Source organism: Trachemys scripta, chromosome 7 (genome assembly GCF_013100865.1).
Source record: "Trachemys scripta elegans isolate TJP31775 chromosome 7, CAS_Tse_1.0, whole genome shotgun sequence".
Classification (NCBI taxonomy): domain Eukaryota; kingdom Metazoa; phylum Chordata; order Testudines; family Emydidae; genus Trachemys; species Trachemys scripta.
In genome coordinates, this window is record NC_048304.1 from 30,189,865 (window position 1) to 30,207,217 (window position 17,353).

A 17,353-nucleotide genomic window follows, 5' to 3' on the forward strand; every position below is an offset into this window, starting at 1 on the left:
CATATAAATGTCTGGGTCAGGACTTGAACCTAGGTCTCCCAGAGTCTGTGTAGCTTGAACTCCTGCCAACATTGCTAGTGTATAGTAAAGCTACTATCTAGATAGTCCACTGTTGAGACCCCCCCCCCCCGCACTACTGAAAAAAAGTCTGACTTGTAAAATATGCTATTTATATACTAAACTAGAACCCTCTTAGGCCAGTACCAGTAATTCTATTCTCAACAGTGCCATATCTCAATATACAATATATATAGTATCTACAGGCCAGCTTCGTGGGTTAGTTACTGTAGCAGTGTTAGGCTGCACAGCTGAAGTCCTGCCATGTCACAACAGGCTACTATCCAGCATCAATCACTGTACTAAAAGACAGCTGCAGCTAGTCCTGCTAACACTGCCTGCAGTAAAACTACACTAGAGAACAGTTGATTATGCTATGCCTGATGAGAGACAATATCCACTAAGCTAGCTTGTTGACAGTGGGCTAGCACACTCCTCCTCCCCACAGCACAGGTCTTCTCCAAAGGCTTAATCAGAGTAGGCGGCCTGAGCCTCGCCGACTCCAAAACCCGCCCACTATTCACCTACTCTGGACACCTTGCTCCGGGAGCGCCGCCAGCTGCATTTATACTGACTTCTCTCACCTCATTGGCCACTGTCAGAACCAATGAGAAGCGGCCTCGCCCCACGGAAGTACTACTAAGAATGGGTGGCGCGCGCAGAAACGCTTGGGCCGCCGGGCACGTGGCTACGTTCTTAGTTGGGCTGGGCGGCTTCGCTTTACCAAGCAGCGGGGTCCGGAAGCTGCCGCAGCCCGCTCCAGCGCCCCCAGGGGGCTTGAGATGGGCGCTGTTTCCCGTCATACCCAGCAGCAGCCCAAGGAGTAGAGCTCCCCGCCCGCCCGGACCCGCACAGACTCGGTGGCGTCAGAGGAGTTTTATTCTCAAATACAAAATACAGGTGGTTCGCTCAGACAGATGAGAGGCGGCCCCCTGGGCGGAGCTGCAGGAGCTTGGGGTCCCCCCAATCCCACGTCATCCTAAAGACTGGGGCCCCGCCCCTCCCTTCTAAGTGCAGTTGCACGGGGGGGCCCTCGGACAACTGCCCACATCCCGAAATCCTCAGCCCCTGAGTCTTAGCTGCTCCCAAGGGACAGAAACCAGGAAGCTGCGGGGGGATGCTCAGAGCCCCAGCTCCTACCCAACCCCGACTGGGGCGGTGAGTCGGATAGACGGGGGTCGGGAAAGGGCAGCTGCAGGAACAGACACTAGCCAGCCCTTCCCGCACACCTAAAGGGGGGCGGGGGCGGGGAGAGGAACACAAAAGATGGCAGCAGCCAGGAAGTGGGATGAACCCAAGCCCCCTGTTCCCCATTCTGGCCTCTGACTCCCCTAGGGACCTGTCCTCCTTTCCCCCACCCACCTCAATCTTTGGAGGAGGCAATTGCACAAACACCCCTTAAAGTGACTGATTCAGGCCCCCCTACCCCCAAGTCTAAACTAGTCCCCCGTAAGCTTTTTCTGCCCATGCTTCCCCTTCATCTGGCTCGCTCTGAAGGGACGGTCTAGGGATTAATTTGCTTGGGTGGTGGCTAGCTTTAGCCTCACTCCCAGCTGGGGAGGAGGGGGGCTGTACTCTGAGACCACCCCAAGCACCCACCCCCAACATTTTTAGTTTAAAAATAGATAGAAATTTCTGTCTCTTAATAAAAAAAACTCTTCCCTTTCCTTCTCCCCGCACTCCAATCTTATCCAGGGGGTGCAATTCTAGCCCCTCCCTTGCAGGGACTAAATGTGGGGTACTGTTCACTCCCTCCCATGTGCTCCATTGCTTAATGGGGGTCCTGCCCCATTCCCCTACAGCAGGGGTATCAGATTAGCAATGGATCTGGGAGATGGGGGAGACATTGATTGGGACATCAGCTGGGTCTGGCCCCTTGTGCTGGGGCTCTCCCGCAGTATGCAGCCCTGAGGGGAGATGGTGCCCTGTGGTGCCTGCCTGCCCGCCCACCCACCCTCCCCCCAAAAGAAAAGGATTAAAAGAAATAAAATATAGAATCCAGTAAAAAAAACCCCTCTTTGGCTGGGCTAAGGTGACCCTACCGGTCTGACCTTCACTTCTCATTCCAGCCCCAGAGCCTGGCTGAAGGGACCTGCCCTCAGATCTTAAGGGGTGGTGGTGGCAGTACTCACAGAATCTCCATCCCCTGTAGGGAACAGCTTCCCCTTCCCCTGCAACAGTGGTGGGGTGGGGTGGGGCAACCCTGAACTGTTGTGGCAGAGATGGACCCTAGTCTGACCTGGAAGCCAAGGGGGGTATGTGTCTTAGAACAGCTCCACAGGCATGTGCATCCACCCCAGAGACATCTCCTTGCCCTATGGCCCCCACACCTGCCCCACAAAACACCACCCATAATCACCCCAGGCCTGCCCCACTTATCTGTCAACCCAAAGATCACCCCCACTTTAGCTCCTGGGGGACTTCACATTTCTGTCACACAGAGACAACCCCTTATGGCCCCCAGACATACACAGGGCAACCTCCAGGTTTAAATCAAAATGAAAAAAACAAAAACAAGATGAATGAAAAAACATGTCCACATGGAAGGGGGGGGAGCAGAATGCCCCCCAAAGAGGCTCATCCCCCCCCTAAAAAACCCCAAATGAGATACCCGCCCACATTCTCCCCCACAAGCAACAGAGACAATAAATAGTCCCCCCCCCCGCCCCACAGGTGCTACGAGGGGGGGTTGTGGCGGCGGCCAGGTGGTTTGGGGCGGGGGGGCCGGGCGGGGAGTGCTGAGGAGGAGCCAGAGGAGGAGGAGGAGGAGGAACTGCGCCGGGCCTCGGCCCCCGTGCTCGACATCTTGAGCTTGCGGCGCTTGGCCAGGGGGGCGTTCTCCACACTCTTCAGGAAGAAGCCCTCGCGCTTGCCTTTGTTGAAGGCCTGGGGGGCAAGATATTGGGGGGGGGGATGGGATGAGACCCAGAGATTCACCCCCCAAACTTCTCCCTGCCCTGGTCTGTTCTGTCCCCACCCCCACCCCCACATGGCCTATTCCCCATCCCCACCCAACCTATTCAGATGCTCAACTCTCCCTGCCTGACACTATCCTCCCCCAAAGCCTCAACCCATCCCCCCGCCCCCGCCTAAGAGCCAGTCCCAACATGAGGGAGACTCAGCCAGCCCCCCCCACCCCCAACCAAGGCTGCTTCCTCCTCCACCACCACCCCAGCGCCCTCATGGCCATGCACCAGACCCTTCCCCCTCACCATGAAGGCGGCGTTGACCCCTGAGCGCACGGCGGGCCCTGAGGACTCCAGGATGTCAGGGGTCATGAGCGGGGTGGAGGAGAGGGCACTGCCATCCTGCAGCCATTCGCTGTAGCGCAAAGTCAACATCTTCAGCCGCTTGGAAGGGTCCACGGTCAGCAGCCCTGGGGGTGGGGGAAGGGCAACACACCCATGGGTTAGTGATGGGGGCGGGGGGCATGAGCAGGATGGCACTTCACCAGCCCTTTCCCTGGGGGGGAGCAATACCCCAGCCCCACATACTGTCATAGTGATGGCCATATCTGTGACCAGCTGCGATTGCCAGGAGTCCCAAGTTATGGCACGGCTCTTTCTAAGCAAGCACATTTATTCTAAAGGTGAAAGCATTACAGAGAAATCCTATGACAGTTCCTACCTCCTGCTAAAGGCTTCACAGAGAGCACCCACCCTGTCTAATGGGGGCCTCAGCAGGCTAAAGTCCTTCCAACCCTTCCCAGGAAGGACTGGGCCCCGCCCCGGCCAGAAAGGTCTGACCGTTTGCTGGATCGCAAAGCAGTTCCGAGTCAGTTTAAACTCAGGCTATTTATCCAAAAGTCTCCTCTTAGTCTGTTGGTCTCTGGAGAATCCCATCTGAACCGGGCTGTACAGCCTCTCCAGGGCGAGGGACCTCTCTGGGGTGAGTGAATTTGCTTAATGACCTCTGCCCCACCCCCGCTATTCTTTGATCCTGGAGGGCTGTGGTTCCCCCTCCCCTGTGGAGTTACACAATCCCTGGCCCACAATGATACAGAAACTTAATACAAACCTATTATAGGAAATTGCCAAATTCACACATGCCACCTCCCCCACCTCTTGGGAGAGGGGTTTCCCAAGCCCCACAGCACCCCTTCCATTTGAGGTGGAGTGAGGGATACACCAGCCCCACAGATTCTCACTCCCCCAACCCTTGGAACAGAGTCCTATATATTGACCCTTTATTTCATGCCCCCCCCCCCTCACCTCTGACCAGCTCTTTGGCCTCCTCAGAGACCCCCCTCCAGGCCTCGCCCTCCAGTGAGAACTGCCCCTCCTTGATCTTGTGCATGATCTCAGCCGCATGGGTCAGCGCGCCGCCCTCCTGGCTGCTCTGGAAGGGCACCTGTCCGGACAGCATGGTGTACTGGGGGGTGGGGCAAGAGACAGTGGAGTGGGGGTGTTACCAGACAGTCTGGGTGAAGCTGACTCGGGGCAAATATCAGCAAGCTACCCTAAGGGGGTGATCCCCCAGCCCCCCAAATCCCCTCCCCCATACTGGGGACCCAGCCCTTCCCCTGGGAAGGGGGTGATCCCAGGCACCACCAACCCACATGCGTGGCGCAGAGCTGAGCATTTGCTTTTTCCATTCTAAGGGCTCAGAGAGGAACTGAGATTGTGGAAGTGGCTGAGACACCCCAGTACAGACTTCTGCTTTCAGGCATTTCCCTTCCCCTTCCCCTGGAGTAGCCCCATCGGGCAACAAACCCTCACTAACACCCCTCGAGGCCCAACAGCTCTTCAGGACACGGTACTGTTACTCCAGAGTCGGGGTGGGTTTAGGACTTGGCACTAACTGCCCCGGGCTTGGTACACCAGCTCTTGGAGTCAGGTGACTGCGGCAGAACGGCAACTTCTGTTATAAAAAAAATCAGTTTCTAGGCATCATGGTTTGGGGGAAAAGCTGGAAAATGAGACACACCAGCCTGGAGTCTGCAGAGAGCCTGAGCTGATGGCTGGGGGAGAGGAGGAGCTGTCTCAGCGTAACTGACACAGAAATGCCTGCCTGAGTCTGCCAAGAGCCTGAGCCCATCACTCTGAGAGAGGGGAGCTGCCCTGAGTATCCCAATGAGATGTTCAATCCCAGCTTTACCGCTCTGGGGGGCCCTGCCAACCCCACGCTGCAGGGCTGTGGATGTCTCACAGGACCGCCCCTCCCCCCAAGCAAAGGAATTCCTCAGAAAAGCACAGGGGGGGCCTGCTTGCTGTTCCCAGGAGTGGTGGGAGAAGAGGGGGGCCTCCTGACAGCCCCACTCCATGTGTGGACAGGATTATAATTGTGGGCGGAGCCAAAGTCGAGCCTTGGGAGCCTGTTCTTTGACCCTAGTGGGAGGGGAGGATTAACCCTTTATTTCCTCCCCACATCTCCCACCCTGACCCTGGAGTCAAACGCCAGACAGTAGGACATGCAACAAAGCTGACAGCACTTCCCCTCCTCCGTGTAGGACTCCATGGGTTGGGGGGCAGGGGGAGCGCCACCATGTGGTTACATTCTTCAGTCCTGCTGAAATCATTCACCTCTGGGGTGGAGCGCACAGTGCTTATAAAGCAGCAGCAGGGAGACTGGGACCCTTCCAGAGCCCTGGGATCGTAATGCCCCCTCCCTATAGGGATATGGGGTGCTTTGTACTCAATGCTGGCCTCCCCCCTCTGCATACCAGGATGACACCGAGGCTCCAGAGGTCGCAGGACTCATCATAGCCCTCGTCGGTGAAGAGCTCAGGGGCGGCGTATTGCAGCGTGAAGCAAGGCGTCTGCATGGGCTGTGAGCCCGAGGGGCGCAGGCGGGCAAAGCCGAAGTCAATCACTTTCACTGGGGCACCCTCTGACTCGTCAGCATATAGGATGTTCTGGGGAACAGCGGGAGGATGGAGCCTTGAGCTCCTGGGGCACAGCAGGAGCACCCCAAAACCCCAGCATCCCAATCGCCCAGGCCCCACACCCCTATCCCAAATCTCCCAAGCACCACACCACAAACCCAAGGCACTGCACCCCAATTCCATGGTTCTCCAGGCCCTGCATCCCAAGGCCCTGATCCCCCAACATTTTACCCTAGTCATGCACCCAATCTCCTGAGGCCCTGCCCCACAAACCTATTCCCATTCCCCATACCTCAGGTTTGAGGTCCCGGTGCACCACGCCAACGTCGTGCATGAAGCTGACGGCTGACACCAGGCTGCGCATGATCTGACTGGCCTCCGACTCACTGAAATGCTGCTTCTTCTTGATGCGGTCAAAGAGCTCACCCCCCCGCAGCAGCTCCATCACCAGGTACGTGTGGTACTGCCCGGGGAGAAGGGAGGGGGGGTCACTGAGCAGAGGGGGATCCCACAACATGGAGAGACTGCCCTCACTAAGATGCAGCTGCTTTGGGTGGGGTACAGGGGCTAGTTTCACAGGGATCCCTCGCCCAGCACTGAGATGCATGCAGCCACCTCTCGGGGGGGATGGGGGCTGATGATGCCCGGGGAAGAAGGGGCATGCTAGTCCCAGGGGATGCTGAGGGGGAGGGGGGGTACCTGGTCATGATGCACCTCGTGTAGTTTGACGATGTTGGGGTGAGACTCACACAGCTGCAAAGCCATCACCTCCCTCTGGGTGTTCACCTCCATCCTGGGGGGAGGGAGATGTTAGCTGAGGCTCCGGAGAACTGCACTGTGGGATGGGGGAAGGGAAAGACGGGGAGGGAGGTAGGTGGGAGGGGGAAAGCGGAATGGGACAACAAGGGGGTGGGAGGAGTGTTCAGGGGAAGGGAAATGAGGGGAGGGGAGGGAAGGCAGCAGGGGAGGGCACGGGGGGGGGGGGGGGGGTGGGTGCTGAGGGGGGGGAGCTGGGGGGGGGGGGAGGGGCCCATAAAGGGGGATGGGGGACAATGGTGAGCCGGGGGGTCAGTGAGGGTGGGGGGCAAAGTCCGGAGTGAGGGGGGCCCCACGTAATCCCAGGGATGAGTCTGAGGAGGCACCTGTGGGAGGTCGGGGAAGCACCTGGAGAGTTGTTATAGGAGCAGGAGTGGGGGTGTTCCCATGGGAGCGGGGGGTTGGTTGCCATAGCAGCTGAAGCATGGGGGGTTGCCGGGGGAGCACCCCCACCTCTTGCTGATGATCTTGACGGCGAATTCAGTGCCACTCTGGCGCTGCTGACATCGGCGACACACCGAGAAGCTGCCCTCACCCAGCGCTGCCTCCTTCAGGTCCATGTCATAGAGCTGGAAGAATGAAGAGTCCTGGGGGAGGAAGGAGGGAGCATCAACGGTGCTCACTGCTGGGGAGGGATCCCCCTCCCTCACAGGGACCCCCTGATGAGGAATCCCACTAAGGTCCCTCCCTCACCCATTAACCAGCCACTCCCGCCAAGCCCCGGTCACTCAGGGAGCTCCCCTACCTTCATCATGGCGCTGCGTGCCACGGCAGCACTGCCCGGGCGCTCCCCGCTCAGCGCCAGCTCCAGCACATCTGTGGTGACGGCGTTGTGGTTGAACAGGATGGAGGGAGCGATGAAGGAGTAGCCCTGAAAGAGGGCACGAGGGAGGGATAAGACTGGGGCGTGGGGGGGAACCTGCAGACATCTCCATGGCAACAGCACCCAATGGAGACTCCCCCCACCGTCCCCCATGGGTCTGGTGGGTGCAGGAGATTCCCCACACACACACCAAACAGCCCCCCCACTCTTGTAAGTGAGAGCAGGGGATTCAAGAACCAGTGCCCTCTCCCAGGGCACAGAGCTCAGCCGCCACATGCATGGGGATAGCAGGGGGAGGGGATAGCAGGGCAGGGGTCTCACCTGGAAGATGTGGTCCAGGTTGGGGGTGTGTGCTGACAGGTGAGCACACGAGAGGGCGGATGTTGGCTTGGGGGAACCTCAGCGGGGAGTTCACCTGGAAGACGTGGTCCAGGTTGCGGGGAGGCTCCAGTGGAAAAGTACACCCGAAGGAGGGGGTTGGGGGAACCTTGAGGGGGGTCTCACTGGGAAGATGCAGTCCCGGTTGGGAGGGTTCCAGCAGGGAAGTGCACAGGAAGCTGGGTGTTGCTGGAGGACCCCAGACGAGGGGTGGGGGGGAGGGAGAGAGTCTCTCACCTGGAAGACGCGGTCCAGGTTGGGGGGGGTCCCAGCGGGCGAGTACACAGGCTCCTGGCGGGTGAACTCCTCGGCAAAGTTGCGCACGTCCAGCTCACTGCGGACGATGGGTTTGAACGGAGCCTTCACCCGCCGTGCGGCCAATTCCACCCAGTCCAGGCCCTAGGGGAACACGAAGGTCAGCGTGGGCGGGGAGGTGAGTGGGGAAAGGGGTCTAATGCGGGGAAGGGTCCAGCACAGGGCCAGACCTAGCCGGGGGGGGGGAGGGCACTGGGTCTCACTCCCCCAAGGCCACCTCTAAGATTTGGGGCACTGGCCATGCCCGTGGTGAGCTGTGTGTGTGGGGAGTGGGCCTGCCCAGGCTGGGGGGGAGGAGCATTGCTGGGGGGGCTGCATGTTGTGGGGGAGACCTGCCAGGGGGGACTGGAGGGCACCTTGGCTGGGGTGCATACGAGGCTCTTTCCCAGGTATGTGAGGGCTGTGTGGGGATCCCTGGCCAACATAAGGGATGGGGGGGATGTGGCCATGGGGCCCTGGTGACAGGGCCAGTAGGTGAGGGGGCTGTATGTGGAGCCTCTCCTAGGGCAAGGGAGTAAACATGAGAGGGTCCCTGCATGGGATGTAGGAGCTGTGGGGAGGAGGCCAGGATCCCTACCTGAGGGGGCTGCACTGGGGGACCCTGATGTAAAAGGTAGTTGTGCCCAGGCTGTGGGGAGCCATGCTGAGGGTCTTGAGCCAGTGGGCTGTGGCCAGGGTGGAGGTATCCCTCTCCCCCCACCCTCTCACCTTGAAGAAGGGGTGCTCCTTGATGTCCTGCGCCCCATTGGGCCCCGAGCCCAGGCGTTTCTTGGGGTCCTTGCACAGTAGCTTCTGCAGCAGGTCGCGGGCCACGGGGCCAATCACAGTTGGGAACGGGGGCTGGCACTTGAGGATGCGTCTGCGGCACAGACAGCTCCATTACCCAACAGCCCCTGCCATCCCCCTCCCCGTCCCACATTACTCAGCAGCCCCTGCCAATCCCCCTCTCCCTCCATTACCTAGCAGTCTCTGCCACTGGCTCCTGCCAATCCCCCTCCCTGCCCACCGTTACCCAGCAGCCCCCTCACCTGGACACTTCGGCCTGCGTGTTCTTCTCCCCCTCCAGTGTAAAGGGCGAAGCCCCCGTCAGCAGCTCAAATATCAGGATCCCCAGGCTCCACCAGTCGACGGACTGTGGAGGAGGAGGGGAGGGGGTGATGAGCCAGAAACCCCCCAAGACTGACCCCACCTCCCAGTGCCAGGGAGGGGGCAGTGAAACTGGAATGCCCCTCCTCCCCCGACACTGCTGCTGGGGTGGGAGTGACAAGCTGACACCACTCTGCCAGTCAGCCTCCCATTTGCCCGCCATGCCCAGCTTTCCCTCTTCTCACTTCACCCCCTCCTGCTTCTTCACTGCTCTTTGCCACTCCCTCCAACCTTACTGTGCCCTCCTAGCCATGCCTTTCCCCCGCTCCCCCCACTCCTCTCATCTTGCCATGCCCCCCCACTTCTCACACCCTCTTCTCCTCCATCACTATGCCCCCTATGGAACCCTTGGTTCCCTTGCTATACCTCTCCCTCCCCACCACGTCCTCCCATTCATTACGCCCTGCCCCCCCGCCCCCGCTCACCTTCCCATGCCCTGACTTGCTGCGGATGATCTCGGGGGCCATGTACTCAATGGTGCCGCAGAAGGAGAAGGTGCGATCTTTCTGTGGGGGAGGGGTGAGAAGAATGGGGGGGGGAGTCAGTGCCAGGGTCACAGCTATGGAGCCCCCACAAGGAAGAGGGGCTGCACCTCTCCCCAGGCCCCAAACACCAATGACCAGGGGAGAGGGCAGAGCAAAGAGACACCCCCTTGGGAAGCAAAGAGACTCTCCCCCGCTTTTCATCAGGAAGATGGGAGAGGGGCAGAGTGAGGGCAGGGAGATCCTTGTGGGGAGGGGCAAATTCCTAGAGGCGGAATGCAGGGGGTTTCCAGGGGAAGGATATTGGGGGATCCCCAGGGGGCAGGGTGAGGGGATGGGGCAGGAGTCCCCAGGGGCAGGATATTGAGGTGCCCAGGGGAGGTTATGGGGGATCATCGGGGGCAGGGTGGGGGTGTCTGACCTCCTCAGTGAGGAATTCCTTGCTGAGGCCAAAGTCAGTGAGCACCACGTGCCCTTCGCTGTCCAGCAGGATGTTCTCCAGCTTCACATCCCGATAGATGATGCCCAGCTGCAGATGACACAACTTCAGAACGGGCATTCCCCAAAGCCTGCATCCCCCAGGTCCACCCACAACATGGCTCCTCAGTGCCCCTCCAACCTGGAGTGCCATCCTCCAAGAACCCCTACAGGACAGCACCCTCATAACCCCCGTGGCACGGCCCGAGAGCCCCCCAGAAACCCCTACAGGACAGGACCCCCATTGCCCCTGTGGCACGGCCCGAGAGCCCCCCAGGAATCCTGCAGGACAGCACCCCCATTGCCCCTGTGACATGGCCCAAGTGCCCCCCAGGAACCCCTGCAGGACAGCAACCCCACAGAACCTATGGCACAGAGGGAGAACCCCTGCAGGACAGCACCCCATAGCCCCCATGGCACCGAGAGGCCCCCCAGGAACCCCTACAGGACAGCATCCCCATCATCCCTGCGGCATGGCCCGAGAGTCTCTCAGGAACCCCTACAGGACAGCACTCCCATAGCCCCTCCGGCATGGCCCCCAAGAGCCCTACAGGAACCCCTACAGGACAGCACCCTCATAGGCCCTGAGGCAAAGCACAAGAGCTCCCCAGGACAGCACCCCCACAGACCCTGCAGCACAGACCAACAGCCCCCCCCGGACCCCCTACAGGACCGCACCCCCATAGGCCCTGCGGCATTGCCCAAGAGCCCCCCAGGAACCCCTACAGGACAGCACTCCCATAACCCCTGCGGCATGGTCCAAGAGTCCCCTAGGAACTCCCTATAGGACAGCACCCCCGTATTCCCTGTGGCATGGCCCCTCAGAGCCCCTCCATAGCATAAAAGTCTACCTGCTCTTTGGAGTATCCTCTCCAGATATTTCCCATCCCCCCAGAACATGCACCCCCTGGAAAGCAGAGCTCCCCGTGCTCCACCCCCTAGGCACAGCCCCCCACCTTGTGCAGATGCTCCAGTGCCAGCACGATCTCCCCGGCGTAGATCCGCACCTCATCCTCCTTGAAATGATCGCGCTGGTACAGATGGGTGAAGAGCTCCCCACCACTCACGTAGTCTGCAGGGCGGGGGATGGGGGACGACAGGGAGTGAGAACCCAAAACCCCAGCCAGTCCCCTCCCCACCCCCAGCCCCTCTCAGCTTGGTCTGGATTCTCTCACACCCCATGGCACAGGAGGGTGCTGTATGCCTCCCCTATCGCTCCACCCTCATTGCCTCTCCCCCAGGAAAAGTTGAGGGGGGGTGTTAAAAGGCAAATTTTCCCCAAAAGCCTGTTTCTGGAATAAATGTTTTATTTTTTATAAAAAAAACAAATGATGCACCATACATCTCCCATGATGCACCATAGTCCTGTCCCTCTCCCCACAGCGGTGGTAGTGTCATGAATCCCTGGCTGTGGTGCATCCTGGGAGATGTTGTTCGGGTGCCTCACACACTCATTCTAATCTGTAAGCCAAGTTGCCTGGTTGAACCACACCTCCCACAATGCACCACAGCCTCCCCTTGCTGTCTGGCTTGAGCTCCTTATGGGAGCTGTAAATCAGCTGCCTCACACACACACCCCACCCCCCATTCTCCTCTATTGACTAAGCTCCCTGGCCAGACTACATCTCCCATAATGCATCATAGTTCCCCCCCCCGTTGGAGCCACTAGGTGGTGTGTCAGAAGCCCATGGCCTGGTGCACCATGGGAAATGTAGTCCGACCAAGGTGCACAGTACATAAAGGATAGGAGTGCGAGGTATCTGAACTACAACTCCCATCAAACATGGCAGCAGTACTTCTCTATCATAATACCGTTTTTTAATTCCTGCTGAAAAACTTGAAAAGTTTCCCCTGGAAAAGTTAGGCAAAAATCATTTCCCCCTCTGTTTACATAAGAACAGCCATAATGGGTCAGACCAAAGGTCCATCAAGTCCAGTATCCTGTCCTCTGATGGTGGTCAATGCCAGGTGCCCCAAAGGGAATGAACAGACAGGGGATGGATCGCTTGATGATAACCTGTCACCCAATCCCAGTTTTTGGCAAACAGAGGCTAGGGACACCATTTCTGCCCATCCTGGCTAATAGCCATTGATGGGCCTATCTTCCATGAATCTATCTAGCTCCCTTTTGAACCCCATTATAGTATTGGCCTTCACAACACCCTCTGGCAAGGAGTTCCAGAGGTTGACAGTGCATTGCGTGAAAAAAAACTTTCTTGTGTTTGTTTTAAACCTGCTACCTATTAATTTCATTTGGTGGCCCCTTGTTCTTGTATTATGTTCTTGTATTATGTTTTCATCAAATATTGCTATGGAAAACAACACTGGTCTTTCTCCAGCTCCACCTACTGCCACACCCTAGGGTTTCCCTGCTCCCCCACCTGCTGGGTCCCATTGTCCTACCCTACCCATTCCCTTGGATCCACTCTGCACCTGGCATCTGCCACACCCCATCCCCTGGGTCCCAGTGTCCCACCCTCCCCTGCCCCCTCAAGGGTTCCCCCATACCCAGGATGAGGTGCAGCTTGGAGCCAGTCTGGAAGGCATAGTGCAGGGTCACTAGAAAGGGCGATGCCCGCACATGCTCCAGCACGGTCCGCTCAGTGCGTGTGTGCTCTGTGGTCTTGGCCTTCTGCACAATGGCCGCCTTGCGCAGCACTTTCATGGCATACAGCTTCCCCACGTCATGGCCTGTCATCTTGCGCACCAGGAACACTTTTCCGTAGGCTGGGGGATACAGAGGGATATCAGAGGCGGCCCAGAGGGGGACATCAGGAGGATCCCAGGGGACTGGGGAGACGATGGAACTCAGGAAAGTGGGGATGGGAGCAGCAGGCTCAGGGAGGAAGGGGGCCTTCCTATAGGCTGGGGAGAGAGGGGATTGATGGGCAGCGTGCTATCCCATTGGGAGGAGGAATGGGGGCACAGCCCCCAGTGCCCCCGTGCACCTCCAGTGCCCCTCCCCATGGCACAGCCCCGTGTCCCCCACTCACCTCCAGTCCCCAGCACCTTGAGCAGTTCAAAGTTCTCCATGCCAACTTTTTCTTCATGGCCAGTCAGGTTCGCTACCATAGAGACAAGGTTATGAGGATGGGGGTCCAGTACCACCCCTCCCCGCCTACTCACCACAAACCTTGCCCTTCACCTCCTCCTACATTGTCCCACCCCATGGGCCACACACCTCACCCCCTCATCCCATGCCACAGGCCCATACCCCCTGCCTTGTCCCCCTCCTATGAGCCCATGCCCCCTGCCTCACCCCCCACAACACACACCCAGCTCAGGCCCATCCCCCCACCTCCCACTCCAGCCTCATCCCCATCCCCCCACTAAATGTCCCCGCCTTACCCCCCCCATCCTGCTGCACCTCAGTCCTCACCCCCTGCCTCAGCCTCTCCCCCAGGGATGGGTGGGGTCAGGGTGCAGCGAGGAGGAGCCCCCATTTCCTGCCAGTGACTCACAGCAGCTTTGGTGCCAAGGGGATGGGCGGGCCCAGGCCCAACAACTCCCATCCCCACAGACACCCTGGGACCAAGCCAGGGTGGGGGGAATTGGGTGGATCACCCCTCCATTTCCAGGTGGGGACACTGACTCATCCCCCCACATCCCTGTGGTGCTGCCTAGTGGGGATCCTGAATGCTGCTTTCCTCTTCCCCAAAGGGGGTTCCCTGGATCAAGGGGGCACCTGGGTCTGGTGGCAAATGTGGGGGTTGGAGGTATGAAGTGCCCAGAGAGACATCTCCTTCAGCCCATGGGGATGGCAAGGTGAGGGGCACCCCACAACCTCCTGTAAAGGGGGGAACAGAGTTAAGGGTGCAGTGGGGAAATGGGGAGCCTGCAGCTGGGAGGAGCTTGGGGTGAGATCACCTGCTTAACAACCCCCTCCCCCCCAACTCTGGCCAGATCTCCCTACATCCCCCCCACCACCATACCTCCCCTCCCCAGGTTCCCCACAGGGTTGCGGGTGCACTACCCTGCCCCTCCAAGCTCTTGGCAGCTACAAGGAGGCTTCTGCCTCCTCCCCTCAACCCCTCACATGTCCTGGCAGGTCCCAATCCACCCATGAGACCCTCCTCAGCTGGCACCGAGTGGCAGATACCAGGATGGCCACCTGGCACCGCCCCTCTTGCTCTCTCCTCCACTGCAAAGGCTCCAGGACTCTGGATGGGAGGCTACCCCAGCCCAGAATGGTGAGTGCCCCCTGCCCATCCCCCACCCACTCGGGACAAGGGCTTCCCTTGGGTTTAAACAGGCATCACCCCGGGGCTGCCATGCAAGAGACCCTAGTGCCCAGGCAGGCAGTGTGAGCTTTCTTGCAGCAGGACCCAGCTCAGGGCATGTTAGGCATGAGTCTGGCACCAGTGATGGATGAGAGCCCAGTGCCCAGCTTTGGGTGGGTGGGGCAGCCTGCCCTCCATGCAGCCCCTACCCCATTGCCTATGTCACACACCCCTGGCTAGCATCCATCCTCCCACGCAGGCCCTACCCCAAGCCCAGGTAGTACCCTGCCTCATTGCCCGTGTCCCTGGCCACTCCCACTCCCCCAGCAGGCTGTGTCTCATACGCCTCCAGCTCCCGTGAGCCCTCCAAGCTGCCAGTCCCTGGGGAAGGGGGTGCAGTGACTAATCCCCACCCCCGCTCGCCTGTTGCTGCTGCCCACCCACAGGGCTGAGCCTGCACTGATGGGGGGGGGGGGGTAGGGGCTTAAGGGGAAAGGGGGGGCCCCCCCCCCCCCCGCATGGCTCTACACTTCCTCTCCCCCAATAGCCACCCTTCGCCCACACCACTGCCACCAGGGGCCCTGCACCCGGAAAGTCCCAGGGGACATGCACAGTTCAAACCAGTGGCCCCAGGCGCCCTGGCACTGCACCCGCCGCCCCCTCTTCCCTGCACCCCAGCACTGCACCCGCCACCCCCTCCTACTCCCTGTACTCTGGCACTGAACCCTCCTCCCTGCACTGCACCCAAGACCCCATCATCCTCCCTGTACCCTGTCACTGCACCCCAGAACTGCACCCGAATCCCCTCCTCCCTGCACTGCACCCGCCGCCACCTCCCCCTCCTCCCTGCACCCCGGCACTGCACCCGCCACCCCCTCCTTCTCCCTGTACCCCGTCACTGCACCCGCCACCCCCTCCTTCTCCCTGCACTGCACCCGACTTCCCCCCTCACTGCACCCGATTCCCTGCACCCCGGAACTGCAGCACCCCCCTCTTCCTCCGCTGCTCCCGGGACCTGCCCCCCCTTCCCCCGAGCCCAGGAACGGCCCCTAACCTGCGCACCAAGCCCTCCAGGCCCCCCACACCCCGGCATGGTGCCTCCCTCCCTCCCGGCCCCTGCGCCCCGCCGGGCCCGCTCCCAGCCCAGTACCGTCCGTGAGCGGCAGCTCCACCGTCTCCTCCTCTGCCCCGTCCCCCATGGCCGCGCCGGGCCGGGATCTGCTCGGCTCGGCTCGGTTACATGGCCCGGGCCCGGCGCTTCCTGGTGCCGCCGCCGCCTCCGGGCCTGACTCAGGCGGCAGGAATGTGACAGCGAGCGGGGAGCGGAGCAGAGCGCAGGGACCGCCCCGGGGAGGGACCGACAGACCCCCCGCACCCCCGGGGGCCCCACGATCCCGCACCCCCGTCCGGGGAAGGAACAGACGGACCCCCCCGCACGCCACAAGCCCCCCCCCCCCCGATCCACACCACTCAGGAACCCCCCGGATCCCGCCCCAGGGAGGGACCGACAGACCCCCTGCACCCCCATAGGAATCCTGCATCCCCACCCCAGGGAGGGACCAACAGACCCCACCAGGTCCCTCACCCCAGACAGATCACCCCACCGATGACCCAGTGATGACCCCCCCATCCTGCCCCCCAGACACACCCCTCCACCAGGGACCCTCTGCACCGCCATAGGGAACCCCCATGGATCCTGCCCCAGGGAGGGACTGACAGGCCTCCCTGTCCTCCACCATTCTGGGGAGGGACAGACAGACCCCACACTTCCTGTGGACCTCCCAACCCCCATAGGGAACTCCTTGGTTCCCACCCCCCCCGCCCCCGGAAGGTAGAGAGAGACCTCCTCACCCCTCCCCCCAGGGGCATGTTCCCCGCACACACGGACGGGCCCGCCCCCCCCCCAGGATCCCACACCCCCTGTCCCAGGGAGGGACCAACCACCCCCTGCACCCTCCCATGGGCATCCCCCATAGGGAAACCCCATAGGATTCTGCACTCTGCCATGGGGACCCCCCCGCTCCCCATCAGGATTCCATACCCCTGCTCCAGGGAGGGATCAACTGACCCCCCCCACTCCCTATAAGGAACCCCCCCAGGATCCTGCACCCCCTGCCCTGGGGAGGGACTGACAGACCCTCACCTTCACCCTCCATAGGGAACCCCCCCTGATCCCAAACCCCCTGACCAAGGGCAGAACCAACAGACTCCCCCAAGGTCCACACACACCTCCCTGAGGACCCTCCTGCACACCACTCCCATGGACAAACCTGAAAAGGTCAGGATCCCACTGGGAGCTGAGCTCCCCTGCAAACTTGGATTCCCCCACCTGCCTGCCCCATGGATGGAGGGATTCAGGTGGGGGTGGAGGTGTGGAACAGAGAGTGTGTGTGTGTGCACGTGTGCACGCACGCAGAGTGCAGTGGGGAAGGTGGTGCAGAGTGGGGGGTGCAGTTAGGAGGTGGTGCAGAGCAGGGGGGGTGCAGTGGGGAGGTGGGGGAGGTAGTGCAAAGCAGGGGGTGCAGTGGGGAGGTGGTGCAGAGCAGGGGGTGCAGTGGGGAGGTGGGAGGATGCAGTGGGGAGGTTGTGCAGAGCAGGGGGTGCAGTGGGGAGGTTGTGCAGAGCAGGGAGTGGGAGGATACAGTAGGGAGGTTGTGGAGAGCAGGGGGTGCAGTGGGGAGGGGGTGCAGAGTGGGGAGGGGGTGCAGAGCAGGGGGTGCAGTGGGGAGGTGGGAGGATGCATTAGGGAGTTGGTGCACAGTGGGGGATGCAGTGGGGAGGTTGTGCAGAGCAGGGAGTGGGAGGATACAAAGGG

General features: G+C 60.6%; 1 protein-coding gene across 1 annotated transcript; it reads right to left on the reverse strand.

Moving 5' to 3' along the window:
• Positions 1 to 918: 918 nt before the first annotated feature.
• RPS6KA4 (ribosomal protein S6 kinase A4) lies at positions 919 to 15,944 on the reverse strand. Its single transcript, XM_034776685.1, has 17 exons — positions 15,689 to 15,944; positions 13,312 to 13,383; positions 12,827 to 13,045; positions 11,275 to 11,390; positions 10,263 to 10,370; positions 9,785 to 9,865; positions 9,242 to 9,345; positions 8,922 to 9,072; positions 8,136 to 8,297; positions 7,443 to 7,568; positions 7,151 to 7,284; positions 6,581 to 6,674; positions 6,174 to 6,344; positions 5,720 to 5,911; positions 4,269 to 4,428; positions 3,270 to 3,433; positions 919 to 2,943 (listed from the first exon to the last, which is right to left on the reverse strand). Exons 1-17 carry the CDS (start codon positions 15,735 to 15,737, stop codon positions 2,734 to 2,736), a joined length of 2,313 nt encoding a protein of 770 aa, XP_034632576.1. The 5' UTR covers positions 15,738 to 15,944; the 3' UTR covers positions 919 to 2,733.
• Positions 15,945 to 17,353: the final 1,409 nt, after the last annotated feature.